The sequence below is a fragment of the Sinohyriopsis cumingii genome, chromosome 1 (genome assembly GCF_028554795.1).
Source record: "Sinohyriopsis cumingii isolate HCF-2022 chromosome 1, ASM2855479v2, whole genome shotgun sequence".
Taxonomy (NCBI): domain Eukaryota; kingdom Metazoa; phylum Mollusca; class Bivalvia; order Unionida; family Unionidae; genus Sinohyriopsis; species Sinohyriopsis cumingii.
In genome coordinates, this window is record NC_142961.1 from 131,952,936 (window position 1) to 131,974,965 (window position 22,030).

Here is a 22,030-nt window from a genome sequence, read left to right on the forward strand (position 1 = left end):
TAGTATTCCAAATAATTTCCAATATTTAATGTGGGATGTGCCTATTTTCTCGAATTTAATATTGTGGATTGATATGTGGCACAACGAGAAATGTTCTATTACAAATACCCGACCGCCATGTTGAAACATATTTGGGGTACCAGGGATCGTACTTGATTAAGTCAAAGACATATTGTCATCCATCTTCGCTAGTCAAGGTTCCAATATGATAACCCTATTTTCCCCCTAGGCAGATCGAGCAGATATTTCTGTGCTTCGGGTCTACGAATTCCACTGGATACGGCAGCAGGCTACCGCATCCAATCATAATTAAGTTTGTACACTGTTCCTACATGATCGAAACAAGGGGAGCACACAACTTTAATGGTCTGATAAATAAGTAATTTTCCACTGCGGGTTCGTGTTTGTACAAATACCTTTCGCTCAAATACACCTGTAATTGCTTCTCTAAGATATGTAGTCATACTTTTGATGTTAAACTTACAAAGTATCCTTTTAAAGTTATTTGCCTCCACCATTTTCAGACGATGTACAATGCACCGCTGTTACACACTATTGGTTAGTTGGCATTACATACTAAGGGAGGCAACTCATGAAATCCACCAGATGTCGTTAGAACAAAGCATTAAAATATCTGCTCGATCCGCCAAGGTGTAAATAGAATCATCATATCGGAACCTTGGCTATCAAAATCGAAGATGATTGTCATCTTTAATTACATGTTAGAAGTAGACGAAGAAGAAAATAATCTTTGGTTTACGTGAAGAGAATATCATCGTAAAGCAAATATTATTCACATTACTTAAAATATATTTCAACAAAGTAAAGCCCATCGCACAGTCTAAGTACTCATTATGTGGTGTTGTTTAAAACTCCAGGAGATAAATCTCAGCTTTAAATTTTGTCCACACAATTAGGAACACCTTGGCGTAAGTTATGCTTATGACTATACCACGTGTTTATTTTAAAACTCACCACTCCAGATTATTAGAGACTACGTGCAATTTGTTTTACGATTGGTGTCAAGAAGGGCGCCCAGTGACGAATCAGTTTGGCAGAAAGATGATATTGCCTACTCGCTATGCACACCTCTTGGCAAGTATAAAGAATAGATAAAGTCAGACGAATGTCTTCTTCACTCGGGGGTACGCAGCTTCCTGCGCAAAATTGACGCGTGCACCTTATGCTTTCAATCACGAAAATATATGCTCAAGTACGTGTGCATTTAACATAAGCTAGTCCCAAACAAGTATTACAATGGTTTACTTTGACAGCATGTCATTTATTTCAAGACATCATTCGTCATGACAAAAAAAAAAATTTAAAAAACATAAAATAACTATGTCAAAACTGGCTGATCCAAGAATCAATATTCAAACCAAAAACAAATCGCCTTGAAACCAGATGGAACTAGCTCTTTAGATGGCGTCAGAATTCGTTCATTTTTACGGTGCGATCCTAAAGTCGAATCTAAGTAACCAAAACCGGAAAGACAGACAATAGTGAGGAGACTGCAGCGAGTTGAGTTTACACTCTAAGAAGAAGAAATCACAAAATTAAAACGACTCATTAAAAAAATGCAGGTAATGCTGCTCAAACGCACACGTACCCAAGAATCTCGACCTGTAACCGTACCCCATGGCTCTACTACTCTACTCTACTATGCCAGCCAATTATTTAAGACCAATGTTTCCAAATTAAATGAAAAAATGGAAACAAATCTCTAAAGGAATTTTTACTTCTCCAGCGGAAAATAAAAGACCAGAAAAAGACAGAAATGTTCAGCACATGCTGTTGCGTTTGCGCTGAAAAAACAGTGCACTTTTGACAAAGCTATTTGCCTAATTGGGCGACATAATTGTTTCGTGTCACAGGACTAGTGCGTGAAAGTGATCTCTCTGTTTATAAATTGGAATGTATGAACAGAAAGGTATTAAAAAGAAAGAAGACGTGTACTAGAACCATTCTCAATTAAACATCACATAAGGTGGGAAAACATCGACTCCAGAAGCAACCAGGTTATGCAGGCATACTAAACAAACGAGTTCGATCGTTCGCTCGATTTTATGATGAAATGTGTTTTATCGGTATACTAGAACGGCAAATTGCATTTCTTATAAATTTTGGAATTTTATTTCTAAGAGAAAATGTATCGTTCAAATGTCATGTTCATTTTCATTTTGTTTATATAATTGATTATATTGTTATATTTTATACATGGAGGCTCGTGTTTGTTCTATTCTATATCTTTGCTCAGATTTCCGTTATTCCATTCATTAATTTTATTTGATTATTTACTCGATCCGGGCGGGGCCCCGAGTGACCGAATGGTCTAAAGCGCTCTCCGTTACGGATCACTGCCATCTCACCTCTGTCTGCGTGGGTTCGAGTCTCAGATTCGGCCAATGTGGGTATGTGAGAAAGATTGCCAGTAGCTTCTCGATGGTTGGTGGTTCTTTCCGGGGATTTCCCGGGTTCTTCCTCCACCATTATTACTGGCCGCCATGTATAGCATATCGTGTGCTGAGAAATGTCGTCAAACCCAACAACAACAACAACTCGATCCGGGCAATAACACCAAGGTCGATCATATCCTAGATAACGATAAAGAACCAAAAGAGTCACATAGCAATTACGGGCACCCAAACCAAAGATTTATCAGGATATGATATACCAATATTTTGTTCTGGGTGGTTCCTTTTAACACTGTGTAGCTTCCATGACATAAAAAATAATCCTCTAACACTGCGTGGCTTCCTTGACACACAAAAATAAAATGGAAAACTTATTTTGACATGTTCTCCAGAACGTCTGAATTTTTTTTATCAACCTTGGTAAGGATGTGTCTAGACTGACTGAGACAGTTTCGATTAAACGTGGTAGGAGTGTTTCGTACTTCATATTCCATCAGAATTGTGACCATGTTTCTAGAAACCCTGTGGCTTCTAGGGTAAATGCATATAAAAACCCATTTTTCAGGTCCCTCTTGAGCAGCTGAGTCAATTTTGTTCACGCTTGATGTGAAGGTTTGATGGGAAATTCGCTGTGGTGTGGCTTTCTTAGCAACCTGATGTAAAATCCACTTTAGGCTCTTTTTCTAGAATGGTTGACCTAGTTTGATGGTATGAATGGTTCTTATGACATGCTTGTTCAAAAGCTTGTGCTGGAAGGCTCTCCGTGGTATGGTTTCCATAGGGACTGTTTTGAAAACTTATTTTCATCTTCTAAAGAACAACTAAGTCAACAAACTTGGTGTGAATGTTACTGAAGATAATGTTCTGTCACTCTATCACTTATTTTCAACTTCTTCTCCAGAACAGCTGAACCTATAAACCAGTCTGCTCGTCAATCGCGTGGCACGCATATTTAAGGAATACACCAATAAATCACTGGTATCGGTGATAATTAAGGCCAAATATCTTTAAATAAGTATAACATTTGTGACATTCCTTAAATATGCGTGCCACGCGATTGACGAGCAGACTGGTTTATAGGTTCAGCTAAGAGACTTTGGCGATTTTTAATAAAATATAATATAATATTGAAAACAAAGTAAAGGAAACAATATCATGTACTCTTTATTATCCTTGATTTAGAAGCTTGAAATTTATCTTGATTTTAATATAGCTAACAAACTATCATTCACAAGTTTTCACTGTCTAACATCGACTAAGTTCTCACAATCTGGAAGTAGTAAGGTGGGGCACTAGAGCCTCAATGGGAATTAGCATTACAGAGACCCCTGGGCAAATATAGCCTCAATGGAAATTTAACATGGAGAAAAATCGTGGGCAAATATAGCCTCAAGGGGAATTTAACATGGGAAATAGTCTTGGGCCACTATAGCCTCAAGGGGAATTGAACATGGAGAAAAAACCCTGGGCCACTCTAGCCTCAAGGGGAATTGAACATGGGGGAATAAAGTGTGGGTCTATCTAGGGACAAGGGGAATTGAACATATGGAAATTGAACATGGTGGATCTGTATAGCGTCAAGGGGAATTGAACATGGTGGGACTGTCTAGGGACAATGATGATAGAGGGTCAAACACAACAGAGACAGAGACATACATACAGTAGTACAAGCGTGAGATTTATATATAAAGCATTACCAAGACCTGAAATCTTGATGGGGTGTTCAAAAATTTGCATAATTGTAATGATGCTATAAATAGCGATAATCAAGGAAATGCTCAACGACAAAATGAATGTGACTAAAAGTAACGTTAAAATGACGAAATTGTCCCAGAATTTAAAGGAAAATAAACATATCCCCGAAAATTAAGTTACAATGGTTTAGACTAAAATGGATAAAATTAGTAACTACTTACAATATCAACTTCTGTGACGATCGTGGATAAATACCTATGTATCTATAATCAGCTGAAATTCCTATGAAATCCAACTATCTATTTATAGCTCCAACTTGTGGGTTTTTCCTTTGGAAAATCCCACTATCTTTTTATAGCCTCAGCTTGAGTGACGTTCCTGTTTATGAATTCTAGTATATATTTATAGCTACAAAATGTGGAAATCCCCAAGTCGATATTTATAGTCTCAAAATTTCCAGCGTCAGTGACGTCACTGTACTGAACTCTAGGGATAAACGGCAACAGTGTTGTAAGTGGCTGACCTGAATACGCGCTACTGTAGGTAGGTAGGTAGAGTGTATCTGATAGGGATAAAGTGAGTTTTATAGGGGCAAACAGAGACCAATACACACACACACACACACAACATACGCGCGCAGACACACTCACACACACACACAGAGGGAAGAGGAAAAAACAAACCCCAAATATACTATCCACACTCGGGAGGAAGAAAAAAAAACAACCAAATATACGATCTACACAACGTACGCGAACACACACACATACACACACACACACACACAGAGGGAAGAGGAAAAAACAAACCCCAAATATACTATCAACACAGAAGGGAGATAATACAAACCCCAAATAAACTATCCACACAAACGTACGCGAACGCATACAAACCCCAAATATACTATCAACACAGAAGGAGATAATACAAACCCCAAATAAACTATCCACACAAACGTACGCGAACGCATACAAACCCAAAATATACTATCCACACAACGTCGCTAACGCATACAAACTCCAAATATGCTATCCACACTCGGGAGGAAGAAGAAAAAACAACCAAATATACGATCTACACAACGTACGCGAACACACACACACACACACACACACACACACAGAGAGGGAAGAGGAAAAAACAAACCCCAAATATACTATCAACACAGAAGGGAGATAATACAAACCCCAAATAAACTATCCACACAAACGTACGCGAACGCATACAAACCCCAAATACACTATCAACACAGAAGGGAGATAATACAAACCCCAAATAAACTATCCACACAAACGTACGCGAACGCATACAAACCCCAAACACACTATCAACACAGAAGGGATATAATACAAACCCCAAATAAACTATCCACACAAACGTACGCGAACGCATACAGACCCCAAATATACTATCCACACAACGTCGCTAACGCATACAAACCGCAAATATACTATCCACACTCGGGAGGAAGAAGAAGAAAAAGAACCAAATATGCGATCTACACAACGTACGCTAACACACACACACACACACACACACACACACACACACACACACACACGCACACCACAGAGGGAAGAAGAAGAAAACCATTATACACTATCCACACGCAGTGAAGAAATAACCCTTTATATATATACTATCAACAGAGAGTGAAGAAAATAACCCATTATATTCCATCAACACAGAGTGAAGAAGAAAAAGTTTTTTGAAAGCACCTAAGCCCTCACCTGCAATGACCAACTCTGCCAAACACCTACACCCCACCCACCCCCACTCCCAACACTACAAAACCCATTTAACCCGTTATTTTATGGCATCAGTGTGTGATTTAGGAAACATCAAGACACAAAATGATGGACGAATAGACTGACTATTGTTTACGGACTTGCATGCCTAAAGAGCGTGCGTGAAGGAAAACATCCTTCCATTTCAATTCTAACTAAAACATGATCCAGAGGGATAGAGAGAGGTGAAAGAGCACAATTTCATAAAGTGTGAGTAAAAACAAAACACGCCATCCTTATTATACAATGTCAAGACCAAGAGACACTTACGTTTTCTTTCTGGTCTATTCTCTTTTAGAAGGTAGTATGAAATTTCACATCAGGGCCAACGCATCGGCTCACATTGTCAATTTTTCCATTTCCATGTTTTTACCGGCACAAGTTCTTCATCATCTTCAATTTCTTCTTCTTCTGAATCCCTCTTCTCTGTTTCGTCTTGTTTTTGTTTCTTCTCTTTTCTCGTAGGGCACTCTGAATTCCAGTGTCCTTTCTCCTGACAACGATATTAGGTATCTTGACTTTTGTCTCTTTTTCTTAGACGAAGCAGGTATTCTGGAGACAAATACCCATTTACCTTTGCAGATATAGCAAACTTCATTAGCACTTACACACTTTCGTATGACTCTCATCAAATCAACGACCAAAAGAGTAAGTTTTGTTGCCACTTTCGCATGTGAATTATGCTTTCGTATGACTTTTAGCAAATATTTGACCAGCAGGTCGATCTGTGCTGACTCTTCCATCTTCTTGATCGTTTGAGAGCGGAATGAATACTCTGACGCTAAGACACTCTCCTTATATACATGGACCTGCTGCGTATGAAACCTAGTCAAATGTAATTTTGCAATAAGATGAAACGATTTCATTGAGGAAGTAAAAAGCAATGATGTACCGTATCGCCTCACACAAAACCTGAAGTTTTAGTTCAAATCCGTGTCAGCGATTTCGAAGACGACATAACTGAGCTTTAATCAATGCTCTCCAATTATGCCACAAAACCACGAGTCCTGATTCACGCCAAAAGAAATTTCGTTCGGTCCATAAAAAATAGTATCACATCTGAGAAACGCAAAAACGAACTTCGAGAAAACTGAGAACGACGGCTTACACCTACAACGTAAATGTGTGAGTTCAAGTAGTGCGTAAAACTTAGTCAAATTAGATTTTTATAGTCAAGACGAAACGATCTCTTTTCGAACAAGAAAGCAGACACCAAGCGACAATGGCGATCCGTGTCACACAACACTTTTCAAAATGTATATTATCAGAGGTTTGTTCTAGCGATCTGCACGGTTAAATTAAATGTTGATGTATTTTACACAATTTCCATGGGATCGCCCATGGTACGATTGTTCAAAAACACGCACACACTTGCAGCTTGACCAGAAATATGTATATCTTGTTTTGTGGATAAGTCACAGACAAGTCCAAGCATATATAGGTGGTTATGAACGTTAGAAATATCCCCTCCTTTTTTCAGAAATATCAAAGCTTGTATGTGCATTTTCCCTTTTCCACTCTATATTAGTGCTTAGATTTGTTCCAAAAAAAAAAGAGAAAAGAAACGAAATAATTTTGAAGAAAAAGAAACAACTGAATTTTGAATTCAGGTTTCTCTCTGTTTATAATTTTTTTTCAAGTTGACGGTGCATGACAGAGTACATTCGCCTACCTTTCCAAAGTGAGAGGCATTTCTTCACATGTCATTGCCTTTGTTAAATTCGGTTTCATTGGTTAGTTATCGTTAATCTTTAATTTTTTTCATGCATTTCTTTTTGATAGAAGATTTAAGGCTTTCTATTGTTGTAACGGTATTTATGTTGTTTGGTCTGTTGATGAAATTATCTATAGCAAAGTGCTTAAGATTTTTCAGTTTTTTTTATTATTTCAAGCCCTACAAAAGGAGACCAAGTTTGTCTTCAAAGACGATTGAAACTCTAAATTACACGGGCGTGAAGGAAAACATCGTTGTGTTTAATCTAATCATGCTTGCCGTATCTCTTTGTGTTTTAGAGGTCATATTTCTTCTTAAGTAAATACACGCATCAATAGACAGACAGATTGGGTCATCATCCTTGAGTTTCACTGTACTTTCGGTTCTTTACTTCATACAAACCCCAAATTTATTAGTTTGAAAAAGAAAAGATAGCATGCCCCTCAATACTGTAACACGTCTGTTCTGACTCTACCGATGTGAGTGTTTATGTCGAAATGTTTAAGTGAGATATAAAAAAATGGTCAGCTTGAAAACGCGAACCAATACTGTGACGCTCAGTATTTTGATGTGGTAAGAGGAAATGGTACAACACACACAAAGAGGGCTTGTAAGTTCACATTTCAGTCTGTCTGCACTGTAATGGTAACAACGCAAGAACATAGGGATTATTATGCCACACAGCCCTAGAACAAAACAATGCATCACCCGTTGTAAGCCATTTCATTGGCTATACTTATTTTCTTACCGCGTTCGCTTCGAATTGACTTGAGTAGCTATTCAGACAGTGACGAGAATGGCCATGCTTTACTGGGTCTATCCTATAGGCGATTTATATAAAAAAATATTTTTAAAAATTAAACTAATGCACGAACAATCGTACCATGGGCGATCCCATGGAAATTGTGTCCGTCTTATTGCAAAATACATCAACATTTAATTTAACCGTGCAGATCGCTAGAACAAACCTCTGATAATATACATTTTGAAAAGTGTTGTGTGACACGGATCGCCATTGTCGCTTGGTGTCTGCTTTCTTGTTCGAAAAGAGATCGTTTCGTCTTGACTATAAAAATCTAATTTGACTAAGTTTTACGCACTACTTGAACTCACACATTTACGTTGTAGGTGTAAGCCGTCGTTCTCAGTTTTCTCGAAGTTCGTTTTTGCGTTTCTCAGATGTGATACTATTTTTTATGGACCGAACGAAATTTCTTTTGGCGTGAATCAGGACTCGTGGTTTTGTGGCATAATTGGAGAGCATTGATTAAAGCTCAGTTATGTCGTCTTCGAAATCGCTGACACGGATTTGAACTAAAACTTCAGGTTTTGTGTGAGGCGATACGGTACATCATTGCTTTTTACTTCCTCAATGAAATCGTTTCATCTTATTGCAAAATTACATTTGACTAGGTTTCATACGCAGCAGGTCCATGTATATAAGGAGAGTGTCTTAGCGTCAGAGTATTCATTCCGCTCTCAAACGATCAAGAAGATGGAAGAGTCAGCACAGATCGACCTGCTGGTCAAATATTTGCTAAAAGTCATACGAAAGCATAATTCACATGCGAAAGTGGCAACAAAACTTACTCTTTTGGTCGTTGATTTGATGAGAGTCATACGAAAGTGTGTAAGTGCTAATGAAGTTTGCTATATCTGCAAAGGTAAATGGGTATTTGTCTCCAGAATACCTGCTTCGTCTAAGAAAAAGAGACAAAAGTCAAGATACCTAATATCGTTGTCAGGAGAAAGGACACTGGAATTCAGAGTGCCCTACGAGAAAAGAGAAGAAACAAAAACAAGACGAAACAGAGAAGAGGGATTCAGAAGAAGAAGAAATTGAAGATGATGAAGAACTTGTGCCGGTAAAAACATGGAAATGGAAAAATTGACAATGTGAGCCGATGCGTTGGCCCTGATGTGAAATTTCATACTACCTTCTAAAAGAGAATAGACCAGAAAGAAAACGTAAGTGTCTCTTGGTCTTGACATTGTATAATAAGGATGGCGTGTTTTGTTTTTACTCACACTTTATGAAATTGTGCTCTTTCACCTCTCTCTATCCCTCTGGATCATGTTTTAGTTAGAATTGAAATGGAAGGATGTTTTCCTTCACGCACGCTCTTTAGGCATGCAAGTCCGTAAACAATAGTCAGTCTATTCGTCCATCATTTTGTGTCTTGATGTTTCCTAAATCACACACTGATGCCATAAAATAACGGGTTAAATGGGTTTTGTAGTGTTGGGAGTGAGGGTGGGTGGGGTGTAGGTGTTTGGCAGAGTTGGTCATTGCAGGTGAGGGCTTAGGTGCTTTCAAAAAACTTTTTCTTCTTCACTCTGTGTTAATGGAATATAATGGGTTATTTTCTTCACTCTCTGTTGATAGTATATATATAAAGGGTTATTTCTTCACTGCGTGTGGATAGTGTATAATGGTTTTCTTCTTCTTCCCTCTGTGGTGTGCGTGTGTGTGTGTGTGTGTGTGTGTGTTAGCGTACGTTGTGTAGATCGCATATTTGGTTCTTTTTCTTCTTCTTCCTCCCGAGTGTGGATAGTATATTTGCGGTTTGTATGCGTTCGCGTACGTTTGTGTGGATAGTTTATTTGGGGTTTGTATTATCTCCCTTCTGTGTTGATAGTGTGTTTGGGGTTTGTATGCGTTCGCGTACGTTTGTGTGGATAGTTTATTTGGGGTTTGTATTATCTCCCTTCTGTGTTGATAGTGTATTTGGGGTTTGTATGCGTTCGCGTACGTTTGTGTGGATAGTTTATTTGGGGTTTGTATTATCTCCTTCTGTGTTGATAGTATATTTGGGGTTTGTATGCGTTCGCGTACGTTTGTGTGGATAGTTTATTTGGGGTTTGTATTATCTCCCTTCTGTGTTGATAGTATATTTGGGGTTTGTTTTTTCCTCTTCCCTCTGTGTGTGTGTGTGTGTGTGTGTGTGTGTGTGTATGTGTGTGTGTTCGCGTACGTTGTGTAGATCGTATATTTGGTTGCTTTTTTTTCTTCCTCCCGAATGTGGATAGTATATTTGGGGTTTGTTTTTTCCTCTTCCCTCTGTGTGTGTGTGTGAGTGTGTCTGCGCGCGTATGTTGTGTGTGTGTGTGTGTGTGTGTATTGGTCTCTGTTTGCCCCTATAAAACTCACTTTATCCCTATCAGATACACTCTACCTACCTACCTACAGTAGCGCGTATTCAGGTCAGCCACTTGCAACACTGTTGCCGTTTATCCCTAGAGTTCAGTACAGTGACGTCACTGACGCTGGAAATTTTGAGACTATAAATATCGACTTGGGGATTTCCACATTTTGTAGCTATAAATATATACTAGAATTCATAAACAGGAACGTCACTCAAGCTGAGGCTATAAAAAGATAGTGGGATTTTCCAAAGGAAAAACCCACAAGTTGGAGCTATAAATAGATAGTTGGATTTCATAGGAATTTCAGCTGATTATAGATACATAGGTATTTATCCACGATCGTCACAGAAGTTGATATTGTAAGTAGTTACTAATTTTATCCATTTTAGTCTAAACCATTGTAACTTAATTTTCGGGGATATGTTTATTTTCCTTTAAATTCTGGGACAATTTCGTCATTTTAACGTTACTTTTAGTCACATTCATTTTGTCGTTGAGCATTTCCTTGATTATCGCTATTTATAGCATCATTACAATTATGCAAATTTTTGAACACCCCATCAAGATTTCAGGTCTTGGTAATGCTTTATATATAAATCTCACGCTTGTACTACTGTATGTATGTCTCTGTCTCTGTTGTGTTTGACCCTCTATCATCATTGTCCCTAGACAGTCCCACCATGTTCAATTCCCCTTGACGCTATACAGATCCACCATGTTCAATTTCCATATGTTCAATTCCCCTTGTCCCTAGATAGACCCACACTTTATTCCCCCATGTTCAATTCCCCTTGAGGCTAGAGTGGCCCAGGGTTTTTTCTCCATGTTCAATTCCCCTTGAGGCTATAGTGGCCCAAGACTATTTCCCATGTTAAATTCCCCTTGAGGCTATATTTGCCCACGATTTTTCTCCATGTTAAATTTCCATTGAGGCTATATTTGCCCAGGGGTCTCTGTAATGCTAATTCCCATTGAGGCTCTAGTGCCCCACCTTACTACTTTTGGATGTCGACTGAGTTCTAGACCGAGTTCTCACTGTCTGAGCTTCAATCGAGTTCTCACTGTCTGAATATCGAAATCAGAAGATACGAAAACCACAAAGTCCTTGATAACAATAATTCTGTAATTGTTGTGTGAGTGTGATGTGATCTGTATTTTTTTTTAACGTAGCTTTAACAATTTTTCAGTCATATCGCTACGATGTCTGCAGTGTGACAATTTATAGTGATGTCTAGCACTGGGGCATCATGTAGCATGAATCTTTATTGCCGCAGACATGTAGCATGATGTCCCACCCAGTCACATTATCCTGATACCAGGCCGACCAGTCCTAACACTAACCTCTTAATGCTGAGCGCCAAGCGATGTAGCTGTTAGTACCATTTTTGTAAGTCTTTGGTATGACTCGGCCGGGGATCGAACCCACGACCTCCCGCATCCGAGGCGGACGCTCTAACCACTAGGCCACCGGAGCGGTGCCTGTAATTGTTGTACATATGAGATGAATAAAATCTACTATATTGCTCCAAATTTCATGAACTCGGTGATACATGTATCAACTTTGTCAATCGACCCTTCAGAGTTCGTGCAATCGTACAAAGAGACACTGGAATTTAAAAAAATAAAACAGAATAAAAAAAAGAATAAAAAAAAAGAAAAGCAAATGATTTTCTTCTTGATCTTTACACAATACACAATGTTAAATATATATCAATTAATAAAGAAAACGAGTTTAAATTTAAACACCAAGAAGACTATCAATTGTCTTGAATTAGAAAATTCATACATATTGACAATAATTTAACATCTTTTAAATGAATACTTAAAATTTAGCTGACTACTTATTCTGTGCATGAACAATGTCATTTACAAAATTAAAACATGATCTTGTTTAAAAACCTGAGCTGTACTGAATTATAACACTTTTCATACAATATGAAATGCACATTTCACATCTTTATATACATGCATCTTTTTATTACGCTATGGAAGATCGCATTTCCAGTAGAGAACTTGAATTACTGTTCTTTAACATTACTTTCAGAGTGGTTTGATTTTCTTCGATCTATAAATATGGTGGCTTCTTGATCTTTTAAAGGGTTCACTAAAACAGTTCAGCAGATAAAATTAAAAAAATCAATGAAGACCCTTACACGGTTATATTCGTCTAAACTTCTGGCCCATAAAAATGTCTTATTATCTGTAAGTATTAACTAAAATCAAGTGCGGTAATTTCCTTCAGTGAGATCGGAAACAGACAATAATGGACAATACTATCTGAACTTCGTCATAAAATTTGTATTTTTTCTTCCCGTGCACCGATTGCCCAGACTTGGGCGTGGGAAAATAGCACTTATTGTCTGCAATCATGTTGCTTTTTTCTTTTGTTGTTTATTATTATTTTTTTTTGTTATCGGAAATTACTCTAAGACGTGCATTTGGATGTTATTATTCGTTTCGTTTGTATCGGAAAGGTTATTTTCAGTTATCGATGACGGAAATAAATGCGGAAATTATGTGTTGCCTTTTTCACTCAGGGTGGGGTTACAATTTTCTTTATTATGTGACCAGAACAGGCTACTTAAGCACATTGCGGCCACAAGAAGGAAAAAAGGAAACGAAAACAATCATCGTTGTAGTAGTTAGGCGTTGGTTGTCAAGAGCATGCTCGACAATTATCATATACATGTGCACTACTATGTTAGTTTTAACGTAACGTGATAGTAGTAAGTACATAAGTGTTATCATCGTGAAAGCACATGCTGCTAACACGTACGTAAATGCATACCGTATATACTCTCAAATAAACCGAATCCAACTGCAAACAACAAAGATTCTGATCTGCCGTAGCATAATACGCATGCAGCTAAGGGTCTGTGATATTTATTATACTGATTACTCATAACAAACTGCACAGACCAAGATCTGGGGGCGAATATTCGACCGCAGAGCTGGTCTGTGTAGTTTCCAGTTGGACTCGTCTTATAAGCGAGTACATACAGTATATACAAACAATACTGATTGTAACAGCAACTATCGATAACAGTGTGGGACTACTTTGATACACTGTGTAAAAGAAACACGAACTTTTGCAGCATTTTTAGGTGACTGTTTATAAACCAAACAAATTTTTAAAAACATAAAATAATTCGCTTTCTGAATCTTTATTTTCTAAACCGTACAAGTTCAACGGAAAATCACTGCTATATGACGTAACATTTGAGCACTTATTTTTCGTGCCCTTTTTTGTATTTGTTAAAAAAATTTCATTAAGTAAAATTGTAGAAAGTTGCGATGATAAATAAAATATCAGTCTTTTATTTTTGCGTTTGTTTTGCTGCTTATATTGAGTAATATAAAAATGACAAGACATGCAACGAGGGTACTTAATCAATACTTAAAACTATTTCGAGACAGACATACAGACAGACAGATAGATAGATAGACAGATAGCTAGATAGATAGATCGTGGTGGACGAAGAATGATATTTTCGTTAATTCTCCTCACCACCCCTAACTAGTCCGGGTTAGATTATATAAACTGTGCTCTCTTTTTCTTTCTCACGTTTTAGCCATTATATCCTGTAATAAAATTACCCTTCGACCTGCTATAGTTAGGAATCAGAATTAACGCAACGATTAAAGTTTAAATCTTTCTCTCTCACTCTTTTTTAAAGTCAGACATAACTACATTTCAAATACATAATGAATTACATTTGCACAAGAAAAGAAAAAAAGGCTAGACTTACGTTAAAATACGTATGAATTTAAACTGCAGAATACTTTTTTTTTTGGTGCAGTAACGGGCCATCCATTTAGTACGTACGCAAATATCTGGCAAAGCTTGACACACGCCCCGGACACATGCGTACCTTTTTACATTCCCTACCTGCGTACGTACGCTTGACGCACTCCCCCCACCCTAATTCTATAGAATGGCCTATATTTAATTCATATAGAAACCATAAAGGATTAATAATATTAACATGTTTAATAAAACAGATAGTCCATCGACGTTGAATGTCTGGCTGCATCAAAGAAATAAGCTGCGTAACTTTAAACAGTTTGTCTAGTGTCCACTAAAATTCAAACGCCGACTAAACCCAATCGAACAGGTTACGTATTAGACTAATTATTATCAAGGTTTCACCCCACCCAACCCCGTTTCCTATGCATACGTACATTGTCAGTAGACCCCACCCCATACGCAAGCGTATGCATTTGGGTTACCCCTCTCTATGCGTACGTACTAAATAGACGGCCTGAAGAACTTTTAGAAAGGCACCTCTGTGATGTCAGCCAACGAATGCCAAGTCAGTTGAACTAAGGGGCCCGGTGCAGTTTCTTTAACAAAACAAATATGTCTAATCCTATACAAATGAATGTGATTAGACATATTCACGTCATTAAAGAAACTTAACTGCTAGTTCAACATGTTCAGCTACCAACTGAAATGGCAGTCCACAATAGCAATGCCTTACAGTACCAAATGGGTAAAAATTCTAAATATTTTTAAAATAAAAAGCACGATTCACAAAAATGTGTGTCCATTTTTAAATTTTATTGAAGTTTTCACAATCATGCATCCAAGATGCAACCCTGGATAAGGCATTTTATTTCAATAGCTCTGTATGCTATAAACCCCTTGAAGTATTGATGTATAATTAAACACCAAACAAACAAAAAAATTCCAATGCTGGGAACTTATTTATTGGCAATTACAGTAAGAACATATTTGGTTTTGCAAACAATGCTAATGTACACACCAAATTAACTCACAAAAACATGCAAGATGACACAATATTGGGATTATTTAAGCACATCCATGCATTGTTACAAAATTTTATATTTTAATAAATTGCACTCTAAATATCTTATGTTGGCAAAAAATTTGGCATTCAAGAAACATGCTTGTGTACATGCAAAGACAAACTTTCCTCAAAAGTGACTGTCTAACAGCTGTGTAAAAATTATGCTGGCATATTAAAGTAAAAGAAATGAGAAGAATCAATATTCAAATTGAGTATTATAATGTAAGTGTTATAGCAAACAGCTACCTCAAATCATGTCAACCAAAACCCTTAAATAATACTATGCATCAAGAGCATCAAAAAGTTACATGTTTATGCTATACTTAAAAAGCTGCCAAAAATATACTAGCTATAAAAGAATGAAGCAAGTTTTCTAAAACATTTAAAAATGTTACAATCAATGAAATGACACATATTTATTTTAAAAAAGAAAATCCTTTGGAAGACACAAAACTTGTTCTGGGGTTCAGATAACTAACTCAATTCCCATAGACTGCAATGTTAATGTTTGATCGAATTACTATACTTTTGTGGTAGACTATCAAAACATATGTACATTTTGTGAATACTAAATCAAAAAGTAAACTTTTAAAACAATGAAAAAGATGTACTGCACAGCTGTTTTGTTATTTAAAAAATTCCCACTATAAAACTCCATCTCTGTGAGACCTCTCCATTTACATCCGGTAGTACCTGTACAGTTTAAGTGATAAGAGGAAAATGAGTTTTGGTTCAAATTTACTATTATGTATGATTTTACACATATCAAAGCTTCTTCTGTAAAATAATGGCAATTTTTTTCTGGTAATTATTTTCTGTAAACCCTTATTCTTTAAATAAGATATTTAATATAGGCTGGTTTTGTAGCTCATAAAATAATAAGGTCAGTCAATTAAGACAGGCAATTATTTGGATTTCAGGGCTAGTATTGTGTGTTAAGACAGGTTTCCAAACTGAATGAAGAAATCATGTAATCAAAAAATGCATATTGACAAAATAATATATATACAGCACATACATATAGCAATAATTATACAACTGCCTTGCTTGCAATGAACTCTTACACAACAGGCCACATCGATGTCTAAATTTTAATGTCCATTCTGACAAATGAAGCCAATATATGAATTTTTAACCAACAGACATAAAATAAAAACAATTTTTGTCCATGCACTAATTATTGCAAATATTCACTCACATGGATTATATGGGTCATTTGGAGCATCTATGGCTGACTGCGTGTACTGTCATGTGACTTCTGATAAATATTATGCTTTCTCACCTGGAGCATCTAAGGCTGATTCTGTGTACTGTCATGTGACTTCTGATAAATATTATGATTTCTCACCTGGAGCATCTAAGGCTGATTGGTGTACTGTCATGTGACTTCTGATAAATATTATGATTTCTCACCTGGAGCATCTAAGGCTGATTCTGTGTACTGTCATGTGACTTCTGATAGTTATTATGCTCCATGTTGGGAACTACTTTCCAAGGAAAGAACCCAAATATTGCACTGTTAAGTATGTTGATTAATAATGGTTATTCCAATATCTATCCCAAAATGTTTTTTTAACAAATTAATTTTCCAAAGACTGCTTTATTTATTGATTCTCTTTGTAACAAAGTAAATTTTTTCAAATTCCATAGGGCATTATCTACAGAGAATTACAGAATATATTGTACTTTCAATCATTATGCACACTAATCATTATGCACACTAATCATTATGCATACTAATCATTATGCATACTAATCATTATGCACACTAATTTGATGTAAATCAATACATAGTCATCCAACTGTATATTTAGGTTATTATTATTATTTATCAGCAATTCATTCAACAAGTGTGATTCAACTTCATCACAAAAGGAAAACGATAAAAATCTAAATGAACGAAGCAAATTGGACAGAGAAATATTCTGAATGAAGCTGACCATTTCAAACAAAACTCTGACCTTTTCATAATGTGATTCTCCAGATGACCAAAAAAAATGTTTGACTCCAAATAGTAACCAATGCAGTACCTATGTGTGACTCCAAACAGTAACCAATGCAGTACCTATGTGTGACTCCAAATAGTAACCAATGCAGTACCTATGTGTGACTCCAAATAGTAACCAATGCAGTACCTATGTGTGACTCCAAATAGTAACCAATGCAGTACCTATGTGACTCCAAAGTGTAACCAATGCAGCACCTATGTGTGACTCCAAATAGCAACCAATGCAGTACCTATGTGTGATTCCAAATTGTAACCAATGCAGCACCTATGTGTGACTCCAAATAGTAACCAATGCAGTACCTATGTGTGACTCCAAACAGTAACCAATGCAGTACCTATGTGATGAATGCAAAATATGTACACTCAAAAGTCAAAAGCTTCTAAGAACATCTTACCAAACTGCATCAAGATATATATGGAACGCTACGTTTAAATGAATATACATTTGTATTATAAGTTAAATAGTTTTCTATCAGATAAACATAAATAACTGGCTTCCAATGTATACAATACCATCTTTAATTCCATGCATTGTGATTAAAATTATTTAAATCATACTCAACCATAATTTTTGAAGACTTACACAGGTATTTAAATCTAAAAAAAATTAAATGCAAACGAACAGTAAATAATAATCATAACTAATTAATGGTGATATTTGCATGCATGCATGCATTTATATATGTATGTACGTACATATGTATGTATGACAGATGTTTCAGTATAGAAAATTCAGGGGAATTTTGTATAAAATGTTAAAAAGAAACTACCCTGATACACACACACACACACATTCATTCATTCATTCTCTATACTGGAAGATACAAACAATCAAAATCACATGATAAAGCACCTTGGTAAACTTTTCTGGATTTATAAATGAATGTGATAAATGCAATGCCCTGATAAATAGAACGAGACATACATGACATAATAAAACCATGTATGTTGTCATGAGAAAATACTAATTTAAAAACAGAAAAAATGAAGACTTACCTTAAGGAACAAATATTAGGACAAGATGAATTCCAAAATTGTGTCAGGTTTAACAAGTGATTCTAAGGCACACAGATGCACATATAAATTAATTTGTATACAAAATACCCTATATACATATATTTCATGAGGAAACAAGTAAAAATCGGAGTGCCATAAAATCTACAACATGAATGCTTTTACCTTGCAAGATATGACAACAATGCAAAAAATGTGCAAGCTACAACAAGTGAGACCAAATCTATGATAAAGCTAATACAAAAAACCGTGTAAATGTGCTGATATCTGCAATTTTCTATGAATATGGCACATTACTGAAAGACATCTTGAATTAAATCACGAGTATGAGGATAACTTGAGTTGTTAGTGATGGGCGTATTGCAAAGGGCCTCACTCACTAAAACTTGCCCAGCAGGGTCTTAAACAGGAATTTGTGTCGTGAAGCCAGAATTAGAAGAATTGTCTGTCAGGGAACATAACTCCTGTGTGTGCTATGTGTATGAGTAATTTGGATTTTCAATGTAGCTTTAATAATTTTCAGTCATATCACTATGATGTCTGCAGTGTAGCAGTTTACAGTGATGTCTGACACCAGGTCGACCAGTTCTAATACTAACTTCTTAATGCTGAATGCCAAGCGAGGCTTCTGTTAGTGCAAGTTTTAAAAGTCTTTGGTATGGCTCAGCCAGGGATCAAACCCATGACCTCGACCATCTGAGGCAGACACTCTAACCACTAAGTCACTGGAGCAGTTGGGAATTGGTGGTATAACTCAGATAAATGAAGTAAGAGAATACTGGAAATCAAACACATTTGAGGTACCATCAATACAGAGCTGCATGCCAATCTGGCTGATTCAAGGTAATGTCAATACAGAGATGCATGCCAATCTGGCTGATTCAAGGTACTGTCAATACAGAGATGCATGCCAATCTGGCTGATTCAAGGTACCATCAATACAGAGCTGCATGCCAATCTGGCTGATTCAAGGTACTGTCAATACAGAGCTGCATGCCAATCTGGCCAATTCAAGGTACCGTCAATACAGAGTTGCATGCCAATCTGGCATAAGTCCAACAATGGCTGGGAAAGTAAAGATGCAGAAATGAAAGTCAGAGAGACAGGCATTCAGTGACCATAATTCATAAGAATGATGATGGAGATGACTTAAACTAGTTCATGGTCTAATCATTATAAAGCTGCATATCAATTTGTTTGAACCAATGTCCTATTCTTGTGGAAACAAAATTGCCGATGGACAGATAAATGGACAGATGAAGGCACGATGGAGAAAATGAATGACAATATGAGTAGGATGGCGCTCTGCTGACCTTGTGGAGTGGGGCCCTTTTAACGACTAGAAATGTGTGCATGGAAGGTGGATGCCCTAACAGTGTTGAAAAACTGACTTTGTGGAGTGGGGCCCTCTTAGTAACTAGAAATGTGTGCATGGAAGATGTATGCCTTACCAGTGTTGAAAAACTGACTTTGTGGAGTGGGACCCTTTTAACGACTAGAAATGTGTGCATGGAAGATGTATGCCTTACCAGTGTTGAAAAACTGACTTTGTGGAGTGGGGCCCTTTTAACAACTAGAAATGTGTGCATAGAAGGTGGATGCCCTACCAGTGTTGAAAAACTGACTTTGTGGAGTGGGGCCCTTTTAACGACTAGAAATGTGTGCATGGAAGGTGGATGCCCTACCAGTGTTGAAAAACTGACCCAAGCATAAAACTTGACAAAGATGTAATGGACGTACAGATAGATAAGGTAACATAATAATGCCCTACCAATGTTGCAGTGGTGCATATAAAAAGGTGGAATTGGATGTGGCTAATATCCTCATCACTTAAATAAAAGATACTGGCCAATACATTTAATTGAACACTTCTTGTTAAAAATATAAATTAAAAAAATATGGCATATATGCATTCTATAACTTTTTGCCTCCATTTATGCTAGGCACTGAAGAAGAAAACATAATATAATGGTTTCTTGAAATTCACAGTCCATTTAAGAAAGTGAATATGATTCACATTTTGTAAGTCAACATTAGTATTATTCAATAAAGACCTAAGAGTGAACATGTAAAATGGGTTGCAGTCATTCTCAGAAGGTACTGTTGTCCAACTGCTCAAATTGTCTTCAAGTATCTATACACAATAATAACTAGGAAAATCAAAAATAAAAAATATTTATACAGTCTACATCAGAAACAAAAATGTTTAAGAGAAATATTACTCAGCAGGCTCTGTTGATTTCATTTAAACATAAGCGATTGATGGAAAAAGTGTAAAGCTATGTTTCTAAAAATATGACTTAACGAAAGTCAACATGGTGTCCCCGTTAGCATGTGCCTGAGTATTCTCAATAGTCACCCTGCCAAAAATAACCTCAGCTTTTACTTGGAGCATGTGTGCTGCATGAAATTGGCATCATGATTACGCATACACAGAGTGAAGTATTCCCCTCATTTCCACTGTTTTATGCATTGTCACAAATTCCCATCTCAAAACCAGTCCACACTTGACAATCAAGGACTAGTTATTTGTGTTACTGTATGAATGTGACATCTTCTTTGTATCAATTTTAAGCAAATAGTAATATTTTTCTAAAGTTCAGTCAAATACAACCACTGATGCAAAAAGATATATGAATTTATATGACGTTATCATTGCAGAACTTTAATTCTGATACTACATGGATCAAGAAAATGATACACAAGTATTAACATAAATATTGTTTAAATGAAGGATCAAAAACGAGTGTGACATTTAACCCACAGATGTCAGTACATATTGATGGCATGGTTGACAAACTGAGACATGGCTGCTCCAACTGATGAAGCTGCCTGCAGCATTTCATCCTCCATGTAAGACATTCCACCAGATGTATTGGAAGCTGAAATAAAAAATACAAAAACCTTTAAAATAATATTAGTATCTATTAAAATTATGAATTCCAGCTCTAGAAGTCGGAATCAAGGCAGTATCATCCTCATGCTTTTCTCACTTATCACTAAACCATGCTCCATTATAGATATAGCCAAGTGTCCCCAGCCCTGCCCTACTCCAACCACATGGGTTGAATCAAAATTTCAAAAGAAATTCAAATTCGGTTAAATATTGCATAGAAGGTTTTGAGTTGTTAAAAGGTTTTGTTTTAGCAACAGTGGCTATATTGAACAATGGATTAGCATCATGTATTTAAAACGTAAAAGTAGACCAGTCTTATTTGTCAAAACAAAAACTTGAAAGGTCCCCATGCCAGGATGCTTTCTAGTAAATTTGGTCAAATTTTGTTGAGTGGTTCTTAACATATTTCATTTCCCTTGCATTTTTATTAACAGCCATTGTATTTGCAGGCAGAATAAAAATCTGAAAGACATTCATGCCAGGATGCTCTCTGCAAAATTTGGCTGATATTAATTCAATGGTTTTTCTTAGAAGCTGAAAACAG

The 22,030-nt window shown here is 36.6% G+C and overlaps 1 protein-coding gene across 2 annotated transcripts in view; it reads right to left on the reverse strand.

Annotated features, from left to right (window-relative positions):
• Positions 1-15,303: 15,303 nt before the first annotated feature.
• LOC149807876 (dystrophin-like) overlaps positions 15,304-22,030 on the reverse strand; it is a 68,468-nt gene continuing 61,741 nt past the window's right edge. For both annotated transcript variants that reach the window (XM_089971504.1, XM_089971514.1), the window contains exon 17: positions 15,304-21,472. In XM_089971504.1, the coding sequence (XP_089827630.1) occupies positions 21,360-21,472 (113 nt within the window). In that variant the 3' untranslated portion in view covers positions 15,304-21,359. The remainder of the gene's footprint in view (positions 21,473-22,030) is intronic.